Below are 18,250 nucleotides of genomic sequence, written 5' to 3'. Positions count from 1 at the left end.
TACGAGTAGCCTGTTGACTACAACGCCGCTCTATTTCGCAGCGCCGTCTGCTGTGACGCCGATGCGAAACAATATAGCCTAGCGACGACCAGTGTGTACGCTCGTCCAGAGTGCCCGTCTGCCCCTCTCGCTGCTGGCCCCGTTCCGGTAAGCTCGCTTCATCTTGCGCTGCAGGTGCTGTGAACATGTCTGATTTCATGATGTGTCTGAAACCGGACCATTTTTTTTGTGTTGCGTTGAACAGCGCGCCGCTCAAACTAGCTGCAAAGATAGGACGGGCAGCAGCTGCAATTCGCGTGCGCTTGTCTTTGCGCTGTTGGGCGCGATACTCGCAGGTTCTATAAACGCTCTGTGGTCTAGAATTCCATTATATACAATGTCTATTCCTTTTGTGCCTACTAAACCAACCTTTAGTATGTAAAGGGCAGTTGTTAAAGCGGGTCAGCTTTTGCGTTTTTTTAATCGCGCAAATGTGCTCACTGAATGCGCTGTGGACGTACTTGATCGCGTCTTTTGTAGCGCAGCTTCTTTTTTATTTATTTTTTTGGGACTGCTCTTTTCTCGATCGCGTGCGGTAAGTGTTCAATGTGTTATACAGCGTTCGAAAATTCAATAATACTTTCAATCGAGCTCTCAAATCCCCTGAAGCAACGCGTACGCAGCAACACCGCCGGCACCGGCCTGGCATACCGAGCTTGGTGTCATGATGGGCCCGGCAAATTACGGATAACAGCGGCGTTTGCTTGGAGGGAGGCGGTCCCGATGGTATTCGTTTTCTTGTAAAAACTCCGTTTGTGCTCTTTTCTGCCATTTTAAGTATGATAGTCTTGTTCAGCTTACAAGAAACTATAAAATACCTCACAAAACTCTATTTTTTTTGGCAAATAATATTTCAGCTTCCCTTTAATGTCTCTACAAAGACTGCCTGGCAGATGTTTCAAATAATTTTTCCTTTTTGTATGTAATCTGGTAATGAATGCGGTGCCACAGTGCCAACCGCGATCAGTTAGCGAAGATACTTGCAGAAAAAAAACTATTTATTTATTTTCCAACAATTACTGACAGCAGTATATGTGCCATTTTTTACAGTTGAGTTGTTTGGTGGCTGTAATCCAAAGTGTCCTTCCGGAACTGTATTTCACTGGAAAAGATCACAATCCGTATTTAGCCGCGGCGCTTATCGAGGTATTTCTTCACACCAAAAGCAACAACACCACGGGCGATAATGGGTAAGAAGTACTCTGCGGCTTCGTCACTCTCAGGTCCTTCTTCAGAAGTTAGGGCTTGAAGCACTTCAAGAATATCTTGCTGATCCTCTTGGGTTGATTCCACATTCTTGCCTTGGAGGATCCGCCCCACGGTCTCTAGCGTCTTTCCAGCTTTATCCAAAGCGTCGTCCTCGGCCTCTATAAAAATGATATAGCCTATTTTAGCTTAAACCTTTATTGGTTATAAAAATTATGCTTTCACTGTAACTGGTCTCAGTGCTCATGACAAGAAAGTTACCTGAGTTTATAAGTCACTTCGGCTGGAGTATACATGGAACCTTACTGAGTCAAACTGTAATTAGACTTTAGAGTTTAGTAATAAAGTTGCCTATTTTGTTTATATGTGCTTGCGCCATATTTGAAAATCTGGTGACCTACAAAGGCATTCAATTTCATTCTAGTCATGGGAAGACCCTAGATGGACCTTTTTTGATCTCGCAAATTGTTTGGTGTAAAAGCAACCAGCCTGTGGCCACATATTCTAAAAGCATGCTAGAATCACGAGCTTGAAAGGCACATAGTAAAGGCCTCGATGGTGCCTAGTTTCCCTGCTTATTGAAAGCTTTATGCATATTCTGTAAGGAATTCTAGCTGCAGCCGATTTATGAACGGGAGAGGAATTGCTTTTTGAATGGTCGTAACTTCAGACGTACAGTTTTACCCCGTTTACACTTCATGGGGCTCACCACTTTTGGCGAGAAAAATACTTGGCTACATTCTTCCCATCAGGCGCCTAAAATCAACTTGAACCTTTCATTTTCAGCGCGCAATGCTAGTGAAAAAAAAAAAAAAAAAACATTTGTATGCTTTTCAGGAATACATCGTCTGAAATGGCGGACACCTCTACGCGTTCATACGTAAGCGACAAAGCGATTTCTGCTGTCATATGCACCAGCAAAATAAATTCAAGCGCTGCAGCGTTCACCTCATCTGCAGTAAATGCAGTTTGTCCTGATAATTTTCGGTACCATCGTTCGTTTCAGTTGGTGCCCTGCACTCCCAGTGTCCGAAAAGTTTGCTAACTCAAATATATGCTTCATATCGTGGTACATAATACGGCGGTAACACAGTGACGTGTGCAAGCCATTTGGTTTGAAGCCTGTGCATTATATGCAGTTTTCACGCTTATCGTGTTCCTGACCTTACCATATAGAAATATCTACGACAGCTGCCACTCTTCGTTTCGATGGAGGCGAAATGAAGAAGCGTCCGTGTGCTGTGCGATGTCAGGGCACGTTAAAGATCCCCAGGTGGTCGAAATTTCCGGAGTCCTCCACTACGGCGTCTCTCATAGCCTCAGTCGCTTTGGGACCTTAAACCCCACAAACCAAACCAAACCAGTAACAGCGCGAGTTGCTTCAGGAAGATTACGTTGCCTGGTAACGAACCTTTGAGGAAAATTAGCCAGATTCACAATACATGCTGCTCCCTTTCTTTGCCCCTGGGTGCGAATGGGTTCCATTTTACTACTTCAAATATGGCTGCATTACTTCAGTAATTCTGCTCGGAAGGAGCAGCTATATTCCCAAAATCAGAGATCCTTGCCTTATGGCACTGTATACATTCATAGGGGCATGCGACTATAAACGTAATCCGTACACACCTTTCGAGAGGGTGGGGTATTGTGCCACCGGCGCCGGAACTCTGCGCAAGAACCCAAAAGAAATATTTACCGATATGTCTATGTCCTAGATACACATCACATTAGAAAAGTAGAAGAAAACTTACATTATGGCTCCATCTTCCAACCATATGGAAAGAAAACAAAATATTTGCGTTATTAGTGCGATTTTATTGCGTTATTCTATATTCCATATGCATAATCAAGTTAAAAAGTAAATTATATTAAGTTGTGGTCTCTTCGCTAAAATCGTAAGTATCAACATCCAGTGGTGCTATAGCATTTATAAAATTATCACATTATTTTGGAAATTGGCACTATTTCAAAAACGTCCCCAAGGAACCGGATGTATAATATATAGGCAAATGCCCTCAATACACCAAAGGAATTGAGTACTAGGTAGCATTTAGCCACACTATAAAGCCAAAGAATCCGATTTCTCGTTCACATGTATTTTCACAGCAGCTTTCCACATGAAAGAAATCATCGCTAGAGTCATCCACCTATACGTACAGGTAACAGCGGTAAGCGCAAGTAGGGTGAGCCACAGACTGGTCTTCATTCTCTCTTGGTTGGTCCAGCAGAAGCAAGAAATCCTTCGCTGCGTAATGCCGGTTCTAATAAGAAAAACATTTCAGGCTCTGTGTGATTCTGTGGAGCTCGCAGTTGGATTCGTATTTAAGATTTTCGAATGATGTCTTAGGTGAGGTTTCAGGCTCTTCGGTAGCTAACCTAAGTAGGTCTCACAATACAACCTTATCAAACGAAACCATAATTAATTGTGCATATCACTTGCCAGGCATGTTCATTTTCGTTAAGCGAAATACCAAGCTAATAAAGAAGTGCGGACAACATACGGTTTAAATGAGACTTTTTAAAGGTAACATTGTCTAAAATTTTCCTTCTGTATGCACTCAGCAAGCCATTTCGAGCCCTTTTACCAAAGTGAGCACAGAAGTATCAGCAACATGAAGTATTTTTTAGAAACATTAAAAAATAAGAGCTTCCAGGGCCTGTTAACAAGCCTCTCACACTATTCAAAACAAGCACAATGTCAGTGTCTGTCTCTTTTCTTACGTATACGGGAATGAGGGAGAAATGAAAGGAAGAGTAAAATGAAAGGATGCTTACGCTGTAGAGTCTGTTCGTGTCCGCAAACTATGAATGCGTGGGGGCACTTCGAGTTTCTTTTATACGTGACAGCTTGACATCATTTTGTCAAGTTGCCAGCTTATGTTCAGCTGGGGTTTTCCTACCTTGCTTGCTGGCATGCAGAGTGGAAATATTTATCTGCGCTTGTTGATTTACCCCGCGGGAAACTTGCGTCTATTGTTGCTAGAAAGCGATTGTCTAAAGGGAAGGAAATCTTGTTTCCTCGTTGGCGGAACATTTTACGTCACCACTGATTACTAACTGCTCAATTCGAGATAGCATCATGTGAACAGAATCAGCCTTTTAAAATATAAAGAAAAACAATATTCCTGTAGTTCGGGACAGAGAAATGGTTCCAAATACCAAAGAAAGACCCAAAACGTCCGCCTAGAACTCAGGCTAACTTACTAATTGAACACTAAATCGTGGTCGTAATTATCCCATTTTGAAAGAATAAAAAGGCCTTAAAGATGCGTCTATAATTTGAAGGCTCCTGAATATCAGAAAATTTATCATATATTGTAATGCGCGCTGCATCACTCAAGAGAATTGCGTTGATGAAGGTAGCCTGCTTTTAAATACTCCCGATGCACGCCGAGGCTTTCATACTGGCCCCCAGAACGCCCCTGCCACGCAGCCACTGAGGCACTTACTTGATTATTGTAGTTTTAGTACACCGCAAAAGCAGCTGACAAAGCTCTGAAGTACGTTCGAATAAAAAGGCTGGTAACAGTTGCCGAGTTTATAACGTTGCAGAATAAAATGCTTCCTTGCTGGAATAATTTAGAAAAGGCGATCTTTGCCGCTGGCTCTGGATCAACAAAAGAACCTTAAGCGGTATTTCTCATTGAACAGTGTGGGAAGTAGTACACTAGCCGCCTATAGTTACCGTGTTTGCATCTTTGCCAGGTGAGTAGGAGAGCGCGTGCCTTGCTCCCCGCCATTGTGACTTAATATTAGACAATTGACACACTGTTGATTTCAGATAATCGGAAACACCACTGATATTAAAATCAAATTCCAGCTTGTTATACCCGAAACAGCAAATCTGTAAAATAAAATTTCAGCCGGTTGTCATGACATTTCTAAAGCCATGGCTTAGCGTGCTATTCTTGAATTTGCAACTTTGTTTATGGCTTTGTCACATTGTAATCGGGCAAACCGCGATGATAATACAAAAGGCAGCACCTCGTTTCGACCTCAAAGCCAACAATCGGGTTATACCGGAATCTACCATACGCGAACATTTGTCACCAATCGTGCGGGCTTCACGTCCTACGAGAATGATGCCTTCGGTATTTTGTATTGGGAGATGTGATAAATGACATTTTTTCTAGATACCTCTACAGCGCTTTCATGTGAGGGAAGATGCGTCACCAGGGTGATACTTCCTTCGAGGCTTTGATTTATTCTTTTGTCGCGAAATGCTGCGGCATTTAACACTTCGTCATCATCAGCCTGGCTATACCCACTGCAGGGCGAAGGCCTCTCCCATATTTCTCCAATTAACCCGGTTCTGTGCTAGCTGCATGCACTTGACCCCTGTGAACTTCTTAACCTCATCCACCCACCTTGCTTTCTGCTGCCCCCTGCTACGCTGTCCTTTCCTTGGAATCCGGTTTGCTACCTTAAGCGACCATCGGTTATCCTCTCTTCGCACTACATGTTCTGCCCATGCTCATTTAATCTTAATTTCCACTAGAGTGTCGGTAACTTGATTTATTTCTCTGACCCACTCTGCATGCTTCCTATCTCTTAGTGTTACCCCTATCATTTTTCGTTCGGTAGCCCTCTGAGTTGTCCTCAACTTAAGTAGAACCCTCTTGGTTAGCCACCACGCTTCATCCCCATAGGTGAGTACAGGTAAGATGCAAATGTTGTATACTTTCCTCTTGAGCGATACCGGTAAGCTTCTAGTCATAATCTGCGAGTGCTTGCCAAATGCACTCCATCCCAATCTTATTCTTCTTGTTATTTCCTTTTCATGGTCCGGATCTGCGGTTACTACCTGTCCTAAGTAGCCATCTTTGCCTACTACTTCCAGTACGTTGCTACCTAATGTAAACTACTGTTCCTTCCCGAATTTCGCAGTTACAGGGCGGTATATCATCCATGCTGTAGAGCGCCATTTCTCGGCAGTCTTGCTAGCAAAAGCGTTTTGCTGCTAAAAGGCTGCAGCGTACGTTTTGAGAGTAATTCTACCAAGAGTCACATGTTTAAAGCTTCTCGTTTGATATTATCGTCATTATCAGCATCATAATCGTAATAGACCACAACGATCATGATCACAGGGGTTCACATAAGACCTGGTAAATATTTCATACACATCATTAGCCTCCGGTCGCAAAGTATCACCTAATGTAAGGTGACAGTCAAATATTTAGAGAAATCCCTCAAGGTGGTGCAGATCTGTAATAAGGGAGTAATTACTCGCCTAATAAAATAAGAAAGTAATTGCAATAAGGGTAATAACGGAGTTAATATTCCCTTATTACAAATTGCGTTTCCTTGTTACGCGTGGGTGGATGTGAATCATTAATTACTCTCTTATTAATGTAAGGTTACTTTGCATAGATAAAGCGCTGCCGCTTCAGCCATCTCTGACACGGGATGCAAAGTTCCTGGTTACATTCCAATCTCAAATAACGTACAGGAGCTTGCGACTCTCGGAAGCACGCCATGCCAAATGCGGTATCTAATTTATGCCAACTAGCACCTTCCAGACAATTGCTCAGCGATTTTCGTTCATGGCCACAACACCGCCGTCGGATTTCCTCCAGAGAGGGGCGGCTTAAACTCGCGAACGTATAGTTAAATGGTTTCATACCTACTGAATCTAGGTCAGCCACGCCGCGCTCAGTGATGGTGAATTAAAACACACGTGGTACTATACGATGTTCCTACTGGTTTGAGCCAATGAGGCACGGCTTAAACGGGAAGAATTCAGAAGAGTATCTCTTATAGCATATTTGATTAGATTAAGGGTGATAAACCTACCATACAATATATGGTGTACTAAAACTAACCACATACCATGTCATATCAAATCTCATACTACACCGTACTCCATGCTACAAAATGTCCTTTTCATGTTTTGCTGACAGTGCTACAACAGTAGTTATGAAGGCTGGAAAAACAATTAAAGTCTCTGCTGGTTCCTTCAAGGTGGGATGCAATCTTCACAAAGGAAGACCAGTAGGAGGCTCTGAGGTTTCGACTGCTCTGACTACAGGGGAAGTTGGGTTAAATGAAGAAGACACTGACTAGATCTGGCCGATAATGACCCGAAGCGTTGTCCAGGAAAGAGTCACTCAGGGAGTGCACAAGTGATCTAAACGCACGGGATAAATATCAGTCAAAAGTATTCGTAGCTTAAAATGCCATGCATAATGATTAATTTTTAATTCAGTTACACAATGAAGCAGCGCGCAACTGCGCATACTTCAACTTGACAGTGAGTTTGTGTCCTAAATATTGTTTATTGTAAATAATATATATATATATATATATATATATATATATATATATATATATATATATATATATATATATATATATATATATATATATATATATATCGCAGAGTTGTCGACAATGCGTGACATCCTCCATTCTGCCAGAATGCGTTTAAGCAAGATCAAAGTAACAGACATTTCATTCCATACAATCTGTCGCAGTGCTCAACCTGTTCAAAAAACATAAACAGAGCATTTCAAACTTAATTATGCGAAAGATTGTTTTTTATGTCATACAAAAAATAAAAAAATATTAATAAATTATCGACACAGACAACTGTTGTTTACTGCCCTGTACATGAAGACGCACGCCCTGAGGCAATTATAACTGCTTATTCAGAACGTAAATCAAAGTTAAAAGTATACACGAGTTAGCTGTCACTCTGAAAATTCATCTGTCACATCAATAAGTTCACTACTGTACTGAAGGCATTGCCTGAAATAACTTGCAATTATTTCCACTAACCAAAATCATTAGATGTCTTTTCAAGGTTGGACTAATCCACTTGCGCGAAGGCCATTTCCAATAAGATGTTGACAATAATAGTGCGAAATATTCTTTTTTTTTCTAAATTGAAAGCGCCGTACAAAAAAGCTGGACTTGTATACCTGAACTGAGCAAATATTGCACACTTCTACTAATATTTAAAAAAAACTGAGGGAACTCTTGTTTAGCATAATTGAGAAGCTAGTTCCTGTAAGCGTTAAAAGTACTTCTTATTTTCCGCTTTGTGTTCTTGCCATTCACATCAATCAAGCCCTCTCCCTGTAGATTTTATGTTTCAATAAGAAAACGAACACCGACCTAGGTTCGGGTCCAGAAAATTGATATTTGGCCTCCATACAGGAGCCTTGATGACTAACTTCCGTCTTTGTGATTAAGGTTTTTTCTATTGTCTGTAATACTTGTGATTCGAGATACTGGCGTGAAAACCAGTTAATTTCTTTGGCGATAATCGATTCATTTTACCAGAAGATTTTTTGCGCTGCTGATAGGACGGCCTGGCAAATGCGTTGGAGACAGTCGTCCTGTTCTTAACGTCATTCATATGATCCTTCAAAGGTCTTTCAAAATTCCAGCTTTCACCTATGTAGACATGGTCACAATCGCGCCAGGTGATATTGTACACTACGCTTGAAAATATTTCTTTTCTCAGTTTTTCTTTAACATTAACCAGTTCGGGCCGCAACTTGCGGTTATGAACGTGGGCAATTTGCTCGCCGTATGTACCCAGCGCACGTCCCAGCGCTTCACTAATGCCGGGCACATAAGGAATGACAGCACATGATTGACAATGGTTGCGGACCATGTTTTCTGGTTGGAACGCGTGGAACTTCACGGAATCCAAAAATCTTTCGGAGTAGCCGCAGTGGTCATTTTGCGACATACTTTCACCAGGTCCGAGACATAGTCTTGAAATAGAGAGAAATTAATCGTTTATTTCCAGGTCTGGAGCAGTTAAACACTTAATAACAAGGATGGCAATCTCCCGCCAAGGTGTGCAAGATGCCTCGAACAAATATTGACACGAACTTAAGCGCCGATTTCAAAGCGCAGTTTCTATCGGTGTTATTTTTGCTCTTCAAATAAATTTTTACGCGATTAGACGAGATTTCGCCCAACTTTAGATTTAATCTAGACTCTACACATTGAAAAAAAAAAAAGCTCTGAACCAAGCGATTAAATACCAAAGCATTAGTTTTGAGGAAGCCAAACCTCTGTCTCTTACACATATTGCCGAAATTGTAGGAGCGTTGAAAAAGTAGTTCAAAGTAAATAAAATGGTTTACGAAAACATTATCGGCGCTGCTTCCCTTTAGTTCTTACCAATTACTTGCCGCAGCTTGTAAACTGTTAGATTTCTACATTAATAACTATTTACAGCCAATTAAACAATTTTGTAAGAAGTTAGCCACAAGTTGCAAACAAAAAATGAGAGCCAACATTGCATTGTGAAGTCACCACCGAGATTTTATTTTCAATTTTACCGGATGCGAGAACATGCACGTTGTGCCTCAAAAGAATAAATGCCTATGTATCGTTTCACAACACATCAAACACGTAGGAAAAAGCGGCTGCCTGTATTGTACTAAAGATATATGCAAGCGCTAGAGAATAGAACTTTAGAGGCACTCTCGTCGTGTATCAGTTGTTGCCTCCGTTTCGTTTTATATTATAATATCAATTTAATTATTCAAAAGGCTCAAAAACTCGATTTTGTTTCTCATGAATTTGTTTTGTATTTCTTTTGTAAATTTTTTTTTCAGCCAAAGTACCTCATCTGAATCAAATAGTTATTTTAGTTTTGTGCTCGCATCTCCTTTAAAAGCTACTTTAACTAGAGCACCTTGTACTCAATTATTTCTCGACTGGAGGTATTCTCTGGATCACCTAGAAGTTTAACCAAACACTTAAACGTCTCTTGAATAAAAAGAAACGCCTTTTTCGTTCCGCAAAAGCAAGTAACCGAAGTGACCGCTGGGAAGCCTATTTTGCAGCAGAAGCCGATTACACGAAAGCTGTACATGACACAAAAATTTACTTTTTTAATACCACTTTGCCAAACATGCTATCAAGTAACCCAAAGAAATTCTGGAATGTTGTCAACCCTTCTAAAAATAATGCGATTTCACTTCAAGACGACTCTGGTGAGCCTCTCCACCCAGCAGAATGCCCCGTTGTGCTTAGCATAGTATTTTCACTCAGTTTTATCCCGTCTAATATGAATACGACATGCACTGTGCCGCGCAATAACTTTTGCTGTATGTTTCCTATTATAATTGATCCTGGTGGTATTGGGAAAATAATAGATTCATTAAAAATTTCTTCATCATGTGGTGTCGACGGCATTATTTCAAAGTTCTTGAAACAAACTAAGATATACTCATCCCTTTAAATAGCAAAAATTTTTCAGCAGTCATTGCAGAATGAAACGCTGCCCTCGGACTGGAAAATAGGGAAGGTGGTTCCCTTACACAAATCAGGTAACAAATATTCACCTTTGAACTACAGACCCATTTCACTAACAAGCATTCCCTGCAAACTAATGGAACATATTCTCTATTCTAACATATTCAACTTCCTGGAATCAAACTCATTTTTTACTTCGGCCCAGCATGGTTTCCGGCGAATTTATTCTTGTGAAACGCAACTCCTTCTCTTCTCACATTCCCTGCATGTAATTATCGATAAAAATTCACAGGCCGACTGCATATTTCTAGATTTTTCAAAGGCATTTGATAAGGTGAACCACAAACTACTCATGCTTAAGCTTTCTGCTCTAAACCTAGATCATAATGTTTTAGCCAGGCTTGAATGTTTTCTTGCTAATCGTTCACAATACGTAACGCTTAATGACTACGATTCCCCTTTAACTGAAGTAACATCAGGTGTCCCCCAAGGTTCTGTACTAGGCCCCCTTCTTTTTTTGATATACATCAATGACTTGCCTAATTGCGTTTCTTCTAACATACACTTATACGCGGATGACTGTGTTTTACATCGTGAAATTTGCACCGAAGACGACAAACACTACCTTCAGACTGATCTCGATAACATTTCTCTTTGGTGTAAAAAATGGCAAATGCAACTAAACCCTCGCAAGTGTGCTTTAATGAGAGTTTCCAGACAAAATACTACTACCTCCGCTTACGCTTTGGATAATATTCAGATTGCACCTGTAACATCATACCGGTACTTGGGTGTTATCATCAGTTCGTCATTATCCTGCAAACCGCATATCGAACTAATTATTAGCAGCGCTAACCGCATGCTAGGGTATTTACGTCGTAACTTCATCAAAGCACCTGTCTCCTTAAAATTACTTCTTTATAAAACACTTGTTCTTCCTAAATTAGAATATGCCGCCCCCCTTTGGGACCCTCATCATGTCTCGCTTTGTACTTCACTGGAACTTGTTCAGAATAATGCAGTTCGTTTTATACTTTCTAATTTTAACCGGACCGCGAGTGTCACAGCTATGAAATCTAATCTTTCCTTACCGTCTCTCGCACAACGTAGAAAATTTTTACGCCTATGCTTTTTTCATAAAATTTATCATCACCAGTTACTGCACTCTCGTTTTATCACTACACCCCCCTATCGCTCTTCTCGTGTCGACCATCAACATAAGACTGGATCTATTTTTTGCCCTACTGACACTTTTTTGCATTCTTTCATTCCTCGCACATCGAAGGAGTGGAACCACCTTCCCGCTGCCGTGGCTTGTATACAGGATTATACTGCTTATCGTCAGTCTCTGATGACGATGCTTTTATCTGATGCGAATAGTTAGTTTCTTTGTTGCTTTGTTATTTTCTTCGTTTTTTATTACTTTTTTTTTTCTGCTATGTTTGTTCAGTTTCTTGCGTTGCATTTGTTACAGTTGCTGTTTCTGTACTTTTTCGAATACTGTGTGTTGCTACATTTTAACTACGTTGTTGTGCCGCCTTTAACAAAAAATAATTTTTTTCTTGCGTTGTTTGCTTGCCCACTCCCCTCTGTAATGCCTCGGCGCTTGAGGGCATCGAAAATAAATAAATAAATAAATAAAATAAAATAAATAAATAAATCTATATATTGAAGGATCTCTTTCTCTGATGCCCGCAGCAGTAAAATGATTTCATTGTGTGATTTGTAGTGATGTCTAATGTATATAACGGAATTTCAAGTTCTACAAAACGTCACAAGATTTAGGATGGAGATGGATTACAGCATGATCACAAGTTTTGTGTAACCTACTTACGTTTGCTTTTTTTGTTCCCGGTGGTGAAATAGTGCTGAACGACATTTATTTCAGCAAACACAAAAGCTGACATGCACTTGCAATGGATGCCTTTGTAAACTGCATTCCTACTTTATCATAGGCGAAATAGAAAAATGCTGCTCTGGTTCCTATCGCTTCTAGGACATCCGGTGTCTGAGAAACAAGATACGGCAGATAGCGACGTTCGCAATGTTTGAACAACGCACAGATAAACGATATTTTTAGTGAACGCTGGACTAGACTCCATAGCAGAATGTTTTCAATCCATTCCGTCATGCTCTCTGTTCAGCTTCACAAGGCAGAATATAACGACCACCACATCACATTTCTTACAAAGTGTAAGAGTAACTTCAACAGTTGCTCTCTAATTTCTCTACTGGGCACTAAGTCAAAAGGGTACATGCCATGTGCACAAAAATCGTGCTGTGCTACTCTGACATCTTCAACGTAGCTGGTGTGAATGATATCACTTTTACGTACGTCGTTACTTTTGCAACGTTATTTCTCTTTACTAGAGTGTGCGCTGCCACTTAAGGGAAGAATCACATAAATAGAAGCAGAAAAGAGCAGTATATAGCGACGCTCCTTAATGTGAAATGCAAAATGCGAGTGCTCCAATGAGCAGCAAAATAGTTGAAAGAGAGAGGAAAGATCAAATTTTTAGTACACTTTCGATAACCAAGAACGCTAGCCATACAGGTGCATAAACCTGCATATGTGAACCAAATAAGCGTTGGTCGCAGGTGAACCAGTGACGTACACCCTCATAATGTTTACAACAAATACACCACACACCATGGGCTCATCAAAGTAAGGACCTTGGGAGCGTTGCCCAGCAGAACAATGAATGCACCTGAAAAAAATGTACCATCTTTGGTGTTTTAATGAATAACCTTCTTGAAAATTATTTATGACGCTATAGTGACGCCACAATTACTGTACGTTCCATGTTCGCGTTTACTACTCTACAGAGTGAAACACCAGAAAATTAGACTGTAAAGCTTTTGAAACCAGTCTACCAGTGCCTGGCTGCTGCGTCCATACAACAGCTCCGGGTACAAAGTACTAAGGTTTTAGGCGCATGGCGCATATTGCGAAAGGTTAGAAACGCACTTGCAGCTACACTGCAGGGAGGTGCCCTTAGTGGTGACTCGAATTGTAACTTTAAACCCGCAGTTCACACATTCGCTAGCTCATTACATCCCCCATGTTGTTCTATTTTTTTCTCTTCGTTAGTTAACTGAGCTGATGGCCAATAGCATTACATCGCACGGACCCTTCTGCCTAGTCTTTAGAGCCGCTTACTCGAGGCTGTGATCTTGTACTCCCCCCTGCACTTAAAGCGGCATGCTTGAATCCAGCGGCAGGAAAATAATACTTTCGATTCTCCTAGAAAAAAAAAAAGGTCTTTTTATGTTGCCAAGCAAGAAAATATTTGGCAAGAAAAAGTTCCGAAGATTTTATTCATGGGGAGGAAACGGAGGGTTGGGTTCATTCCACTTTATCGTTTAGGAATTGAAACGTTTACGTATATTCACAAGCATCTCGGCGCGTTAAATTGAAAGTGGCACATTTGAAGCCGAAATCTTATCCAAGAAAATAGTATGCATTGTCCATTCGAAAGAACGTAAGCATTCATGGGCCACGGTTTGTTCTGTTTCACGATGAACACTCCAGTGAACTTTCGAATACTTGTCGACCCCCCCTGGAGTGTTGGCATTCCCCTCCATTGCACTGAAGATTTGTATACATTATTGAACTCTCGCGGATTTGAAGAAGTCAATTTTCCGGTTATTTTGTTCATCAGCTGTCCTTTGTTGATTTATTTAAGAACCTCTTTTCTCATCCTCTTCAGACCTCGCTACCTATCACAAACTGCATGCTCGTCTGACATTAAAGCTTTCTTTTTATTTCCTGCGAGCTGATTTACAATGTGAGTGGTCTCCTTTGGAAACTGTATGTCCTTTATGCTTTACACAGTAGCGGAATGTCATAGAATAATTAGTCTAACTTTTCGTTAACTCCATTTATGCCTTGAGCCAACAGAGGGCGTTATTAAAATAAATCGGGCCTTGTTGAGTTGAGTTTTGTACGTTTCACGCTCTACCGTATGCATCTCTTCCTTCCTAATATTCTCCATGCAGTTAAGAACCACAACTAAGCGGCTTTTATGCTCGGCAAAGGTCCTCGCGAAAATCACTACGTCATCTAGGTAACATATGCAAATTTGCCACTTCAGTCAACTCAAAAGAGTGTCCACAAATCTTTCAAAGGTAGCCGAATCATTGCATAGGCCGAAAGATATCACATTAAATACATATAACCCATTTGGAGTCTCGAATGCCGTTTTCTCTCTGTCTTTAGAATGCATCGGCACCTGCCAGTATTCAGACCGTAAATCAACAAAAGAAAAGTAGGAAGCTGAATGGAGGCAGTGAATAGCATAATCAACGCGCAGGAGCGGGTAAACATCTTTCTTCGTGACAGTATTGAGGGGGCGATAGTCGACACAAAATGTGCCATCTTTCGTTTTCACGAGTATCACAGGGGCGGCCTACGGGCTAGATGATTCATGGATAATTCCTCTTTGCATCATATATAACGGACCTGTTCGTCAATTATCTTACGTTCTGAAGATGAGACGTGGTATGGCGTCTGTGTAATCGGGTGTGCAAATCCAGTGTCAATCATGTGATGGGGACCGGAAGGCGGAATCGGTGGTGGCTGATCACGAGCAAAGTTGAACATGACCGCATGTTTGATAAGAACTTCCATCAATATTTGGCAGTCATTGGTGGTAGCGATTCGTTTATCATAGACTGAAACATGGAATCGATATTATGAGGACATCTAGTTGAACGATCAAAGCCATCACTGAACGCGGCATTGTGCATAGAAAGATGTTCTTCTTCAAAGTCGGCGAGTTTCAAAACACGTGGCAATGCAGCAGGTTCGTTGGAATGGTTGGCAGTCCAAAGCGTGGCACAGCTTTCGTTCACTCGAACAACGCTGTGGGACACCAATACAATCTTTTTCTTACCGAAAAGGGAAATGGGTTCCGCCAGAGCGTCGAAGGCATTGGAAACTAAGCCTGAGGACACCACTGGATCTAAGATGGCGGAAATCGCCGGAACGACGGTATCCTCGAAGACAGAAAATGCTTGGGCAGCCCGCGGCGATTCTTCTATGAGAGCCGATCGAAGGCTGGGGCTTATTGATATCTAGCCACTACTGAAGTCGAGAGTTGTGCCCCACTGCTGTAAAAAGTGAACTTCTAGAACAACGTCGTTCGTAGAGCGAAGAAGCACCGTATATTCACTTCTAAACTCGTGTCCAGCGATCGCTACATTTACATAGCAAATTCCAAGCGAAACCAACGATTCTCCCCTTACACCTCAAAATATGACAGTTCTATCCCAACCAAACATAATTTTGTGGAAGAGGAGGTTCTTAAAAGCTCATCACGGAAACTGTAGCACCAGTAGCCACTAAGGCCACAATATAAACGTCGTTCACTAACCCCTCCAAGCGGTTCTTAAGCATAGCGACAAGTAGAGCAATTCGCAACATCGATGCCCTGGCGACCGCACCTTGATCGGCCGTACACGATATTTTCCCAGTGGCGGCGAAGAACGGCGGGAGAGGGCGAACGTCGGGAGCGGCGAGCAGGAGTCAGGCTGCGGTCAGAAGCTGGATAGTTTGGCGCGGTAATGCGTAGCGGTAGGAGCCCGAAGAAGGGGATAGGTTGGGTCACAGACTTTTGTACTTACGTTAGAACAACGATTCGACCATTGGCGCTGGTAGCATGGAACCGGGCTCCGGTGGCGGCAGAATTTGGGTCGCAGAATCCGCATGGTTTTCAGAACTTATAAGATTACGGGGAATCTATTGAAACCGAATTGGCGGCGGTATGGGCGCGCCCCTAGACTGTGTGTCTTGGCAGATTGGTATGCTGTTAATCACGCGTCAAACAGCTTTGTCACCTGCAGGATATTAGCAATACGGGCCGTGGGAGCCATGCGAATGGCGGTCACGTAGCGAAGTGTCTCTTGCAGAGGAAGTTACTCGACACAAAATTAAGATGAAGGTTCCGTAATTTAAAAGTTGATATCTTGTTCAGGCCAGACATGGAAAGGCAGTACACTGCAGGTGTCACTTTGCAGGCCAGGACGCTTGCGTTGGTGCGACTTGCAATGAAACTGTTTGGCTAGCGGGCGTCTTGTTCAGTAATTCGGCCGAGAAGTTACGACACCGATTCCTGTTTTCTTCATCTTTTTGACAGATACGGCAAGGTGTCTGGAACTGCTCTTAATTTTGAAAAAAGTAAATATATTTTAATTGGCAGGCCAGAAGCGCGCCTTATTGTGCCCTACCAATTATTCACAGCGACATCATCTGCATACTTGGCATTGATTATGAGGCACGTGGGATAGCAGCTTCGGTGTGGACTTCCGTCTTAAACGAGGTGCGCAGCAAGGGGACTACAGCCAGTTCATTTAAACTACCCATGTTGGAGAAACACTTCCTTGTCCACACTGTTTTCTGCGGGCGAATATGGTACCTCGCACATGTAACGCATCCACCTCCCAGAATTTTGCATTCCCTTCAGTCTCTAGTAAGTGAATTTTTTGGGGCAAGTCGCACGGAACTAGTATGCCGTGCGGCACTCGGCCAGCCACATTCGAAGGGTGGGTTTGCCTTCCCTTCTTTGTCAGTCTGCTGTTGGCTGCTGGCTCTATGCTTCCTTCTTAGTTTGCTGCAGGGTGATCAGTGCCCAGCACGGGTGCTTGCCTTCTATTTTTTAGGCTATAATGTGATGGAGTTTGTCCGTGACATACCACTCAATAGGGGACCTCAGGCTTTCCGGATGCCTATTTTTTATTCTTGTATGGTGGCATTTAGTCGCCACGTCCGCCACGTGAGCCCTGACTTAGACGTCTCGGCGAACAGAGTAGTGGAGTCAATGGGAACGTTACTACTTCCGCTAGTGGCTGCGGAACGTAGGCAAAGGACAGAATCTGCTTGTTGATTACCACTCACAACGTCGTTTCTGCCAGGGCATTTATGGAACTTTATGTGGTTTTTGCAGGGTCGTGATGTTTGCCTACACGAGATTGGCTGCAGCAATGGGGCATTGTGCGGACAGCGCAGTGCCCCAACTGCCCACTTCAAGAATCCAATCGTCACATGGTCCAGCAATGCGTCGTTGCTTGTGTTTTTTGGAGGGCAGTTCATGCCGGTTTCAGAAGTCTAGGTATTAATCGATTTGAGGTAAATAGTAGATGTCCTCATGGTCGCATTGCATGATTGCTGATTGTAGCTGGCACTTTCGCGTTATTGCGAAATCGTTGTGAGGCTGTCGCATCGAGCCGGCGCCGACGTGCGCTTTTCCCTAACCTGGCGCGTCGACGAAAGGAGACCGTAAGCTTTCTGGCTGGGAAACTTTTCTACCTAGGTCAACGAGAGTTCCTTCGCCAATGGTCTTGCCCTTTTGTTTCCGTGTCGGATGGACGCGTACGGGTGGTTTTTAACCCACCTTGGTACCTGTAATATTACGTAAATATTTATGTCAACTCAAACCTGTATACATCGCAACACATGTGCATTCACATGTCGAATGGACGTGTACTTAGTGGTTTTAACACACCTTGGTACCTGCAATATAATGCAAATATATATGTCTACTCAAAGCTGTTCACATTAGAACCCCCATGTTCAATACATACCATGCATACGACTGCTGTATATGTTTATATTTATTTTATTTGGCAAATTTTCTATACTGTCTATATCTTCATGTACAATGCCATTCAAAATTGTATAATCACGAACTGCCCAAATATTATTCTGTATGTAAATACTCATCTGTGATGTATTTGTCCGTTAGGATGTATTTTATGTACACGTTCCTTTGTTGTTAATCATGTG

At 42.1% G+C, this 18,250-nt stretch overlaps 1 protein-coding gene across 1 annotated transcript; it reads right to left on the bottom strand.

The window, feature by feature from the left end:
• Positions 1 to 1,074: 1,074 nt before the first annotated feature.
• LOC146200050 (uncharacterized) lies at positions 1,075 to 6,722 on the bottom strand. Its single transcript, XM_084592264.1, has 3 exons — positions 6,693 to 6,722; positions 2,872 to 2,956; positions 1,075 to 1,406 (listed from the first exon to the last, which is right to left on the bottom strand). Exons 1-3 carry the CDS (start codon positions 6,720 to 6,722, stop codon positions 1,165 to 1,167), a joined length of 357 nt encoding a protein of 118 aa, XP_084448390.1. The 3' UTR covers positions 1,075 to 1,164.
• Positions 6,723 to 18,250: the final 11,528 nt, after the last annotated feature.

This window comes from Amblyomma maculatum, chromosome 2 (genome assembly GCF_055883805.1).
Source record: "Amblyomma maculatum isolate TAMU_Amacu chromosome 2, ASM5588380v1, whole genome shotgun sequence".
NCBI classification, from domain to species: domain Eukaryota; kingdom Metazoa; phylum Arthropoda; class Arachnida; order Ixodida; family Ixodidae; genus Amblyomma; species Amblyomma maculatum.
The sequence above is the reverse complement of the archived record's forward strand: the minus strand, read 5'-3'. Positions and strand labels throughout refer to the sequence as shown.

Excerpts from the sequence above, each read along its gene's own strand:
- LOC146200050 (XM_084592264.1), bottom strand. The coding sequence starts at position 6,722 with ATGGCGTGCTTCCGAGAGTCGCAAGCTCCT. Across the intron at positions 2,957-6,692 it reads TCCGAGAGTCGCAAGCTCCT|GACATAGACATATCGGTAAA; the intron begins GTACGTTATTTG and ends ATGTGTATCTAG. Across the intron at positions 1,407-2,871 it reads ATACCCCACCCTCTCGAAAG|AGGCCGAGGACGACGCTTTG; the intron begins GTGTGTACGGAT and ends TCATTTTTATAG.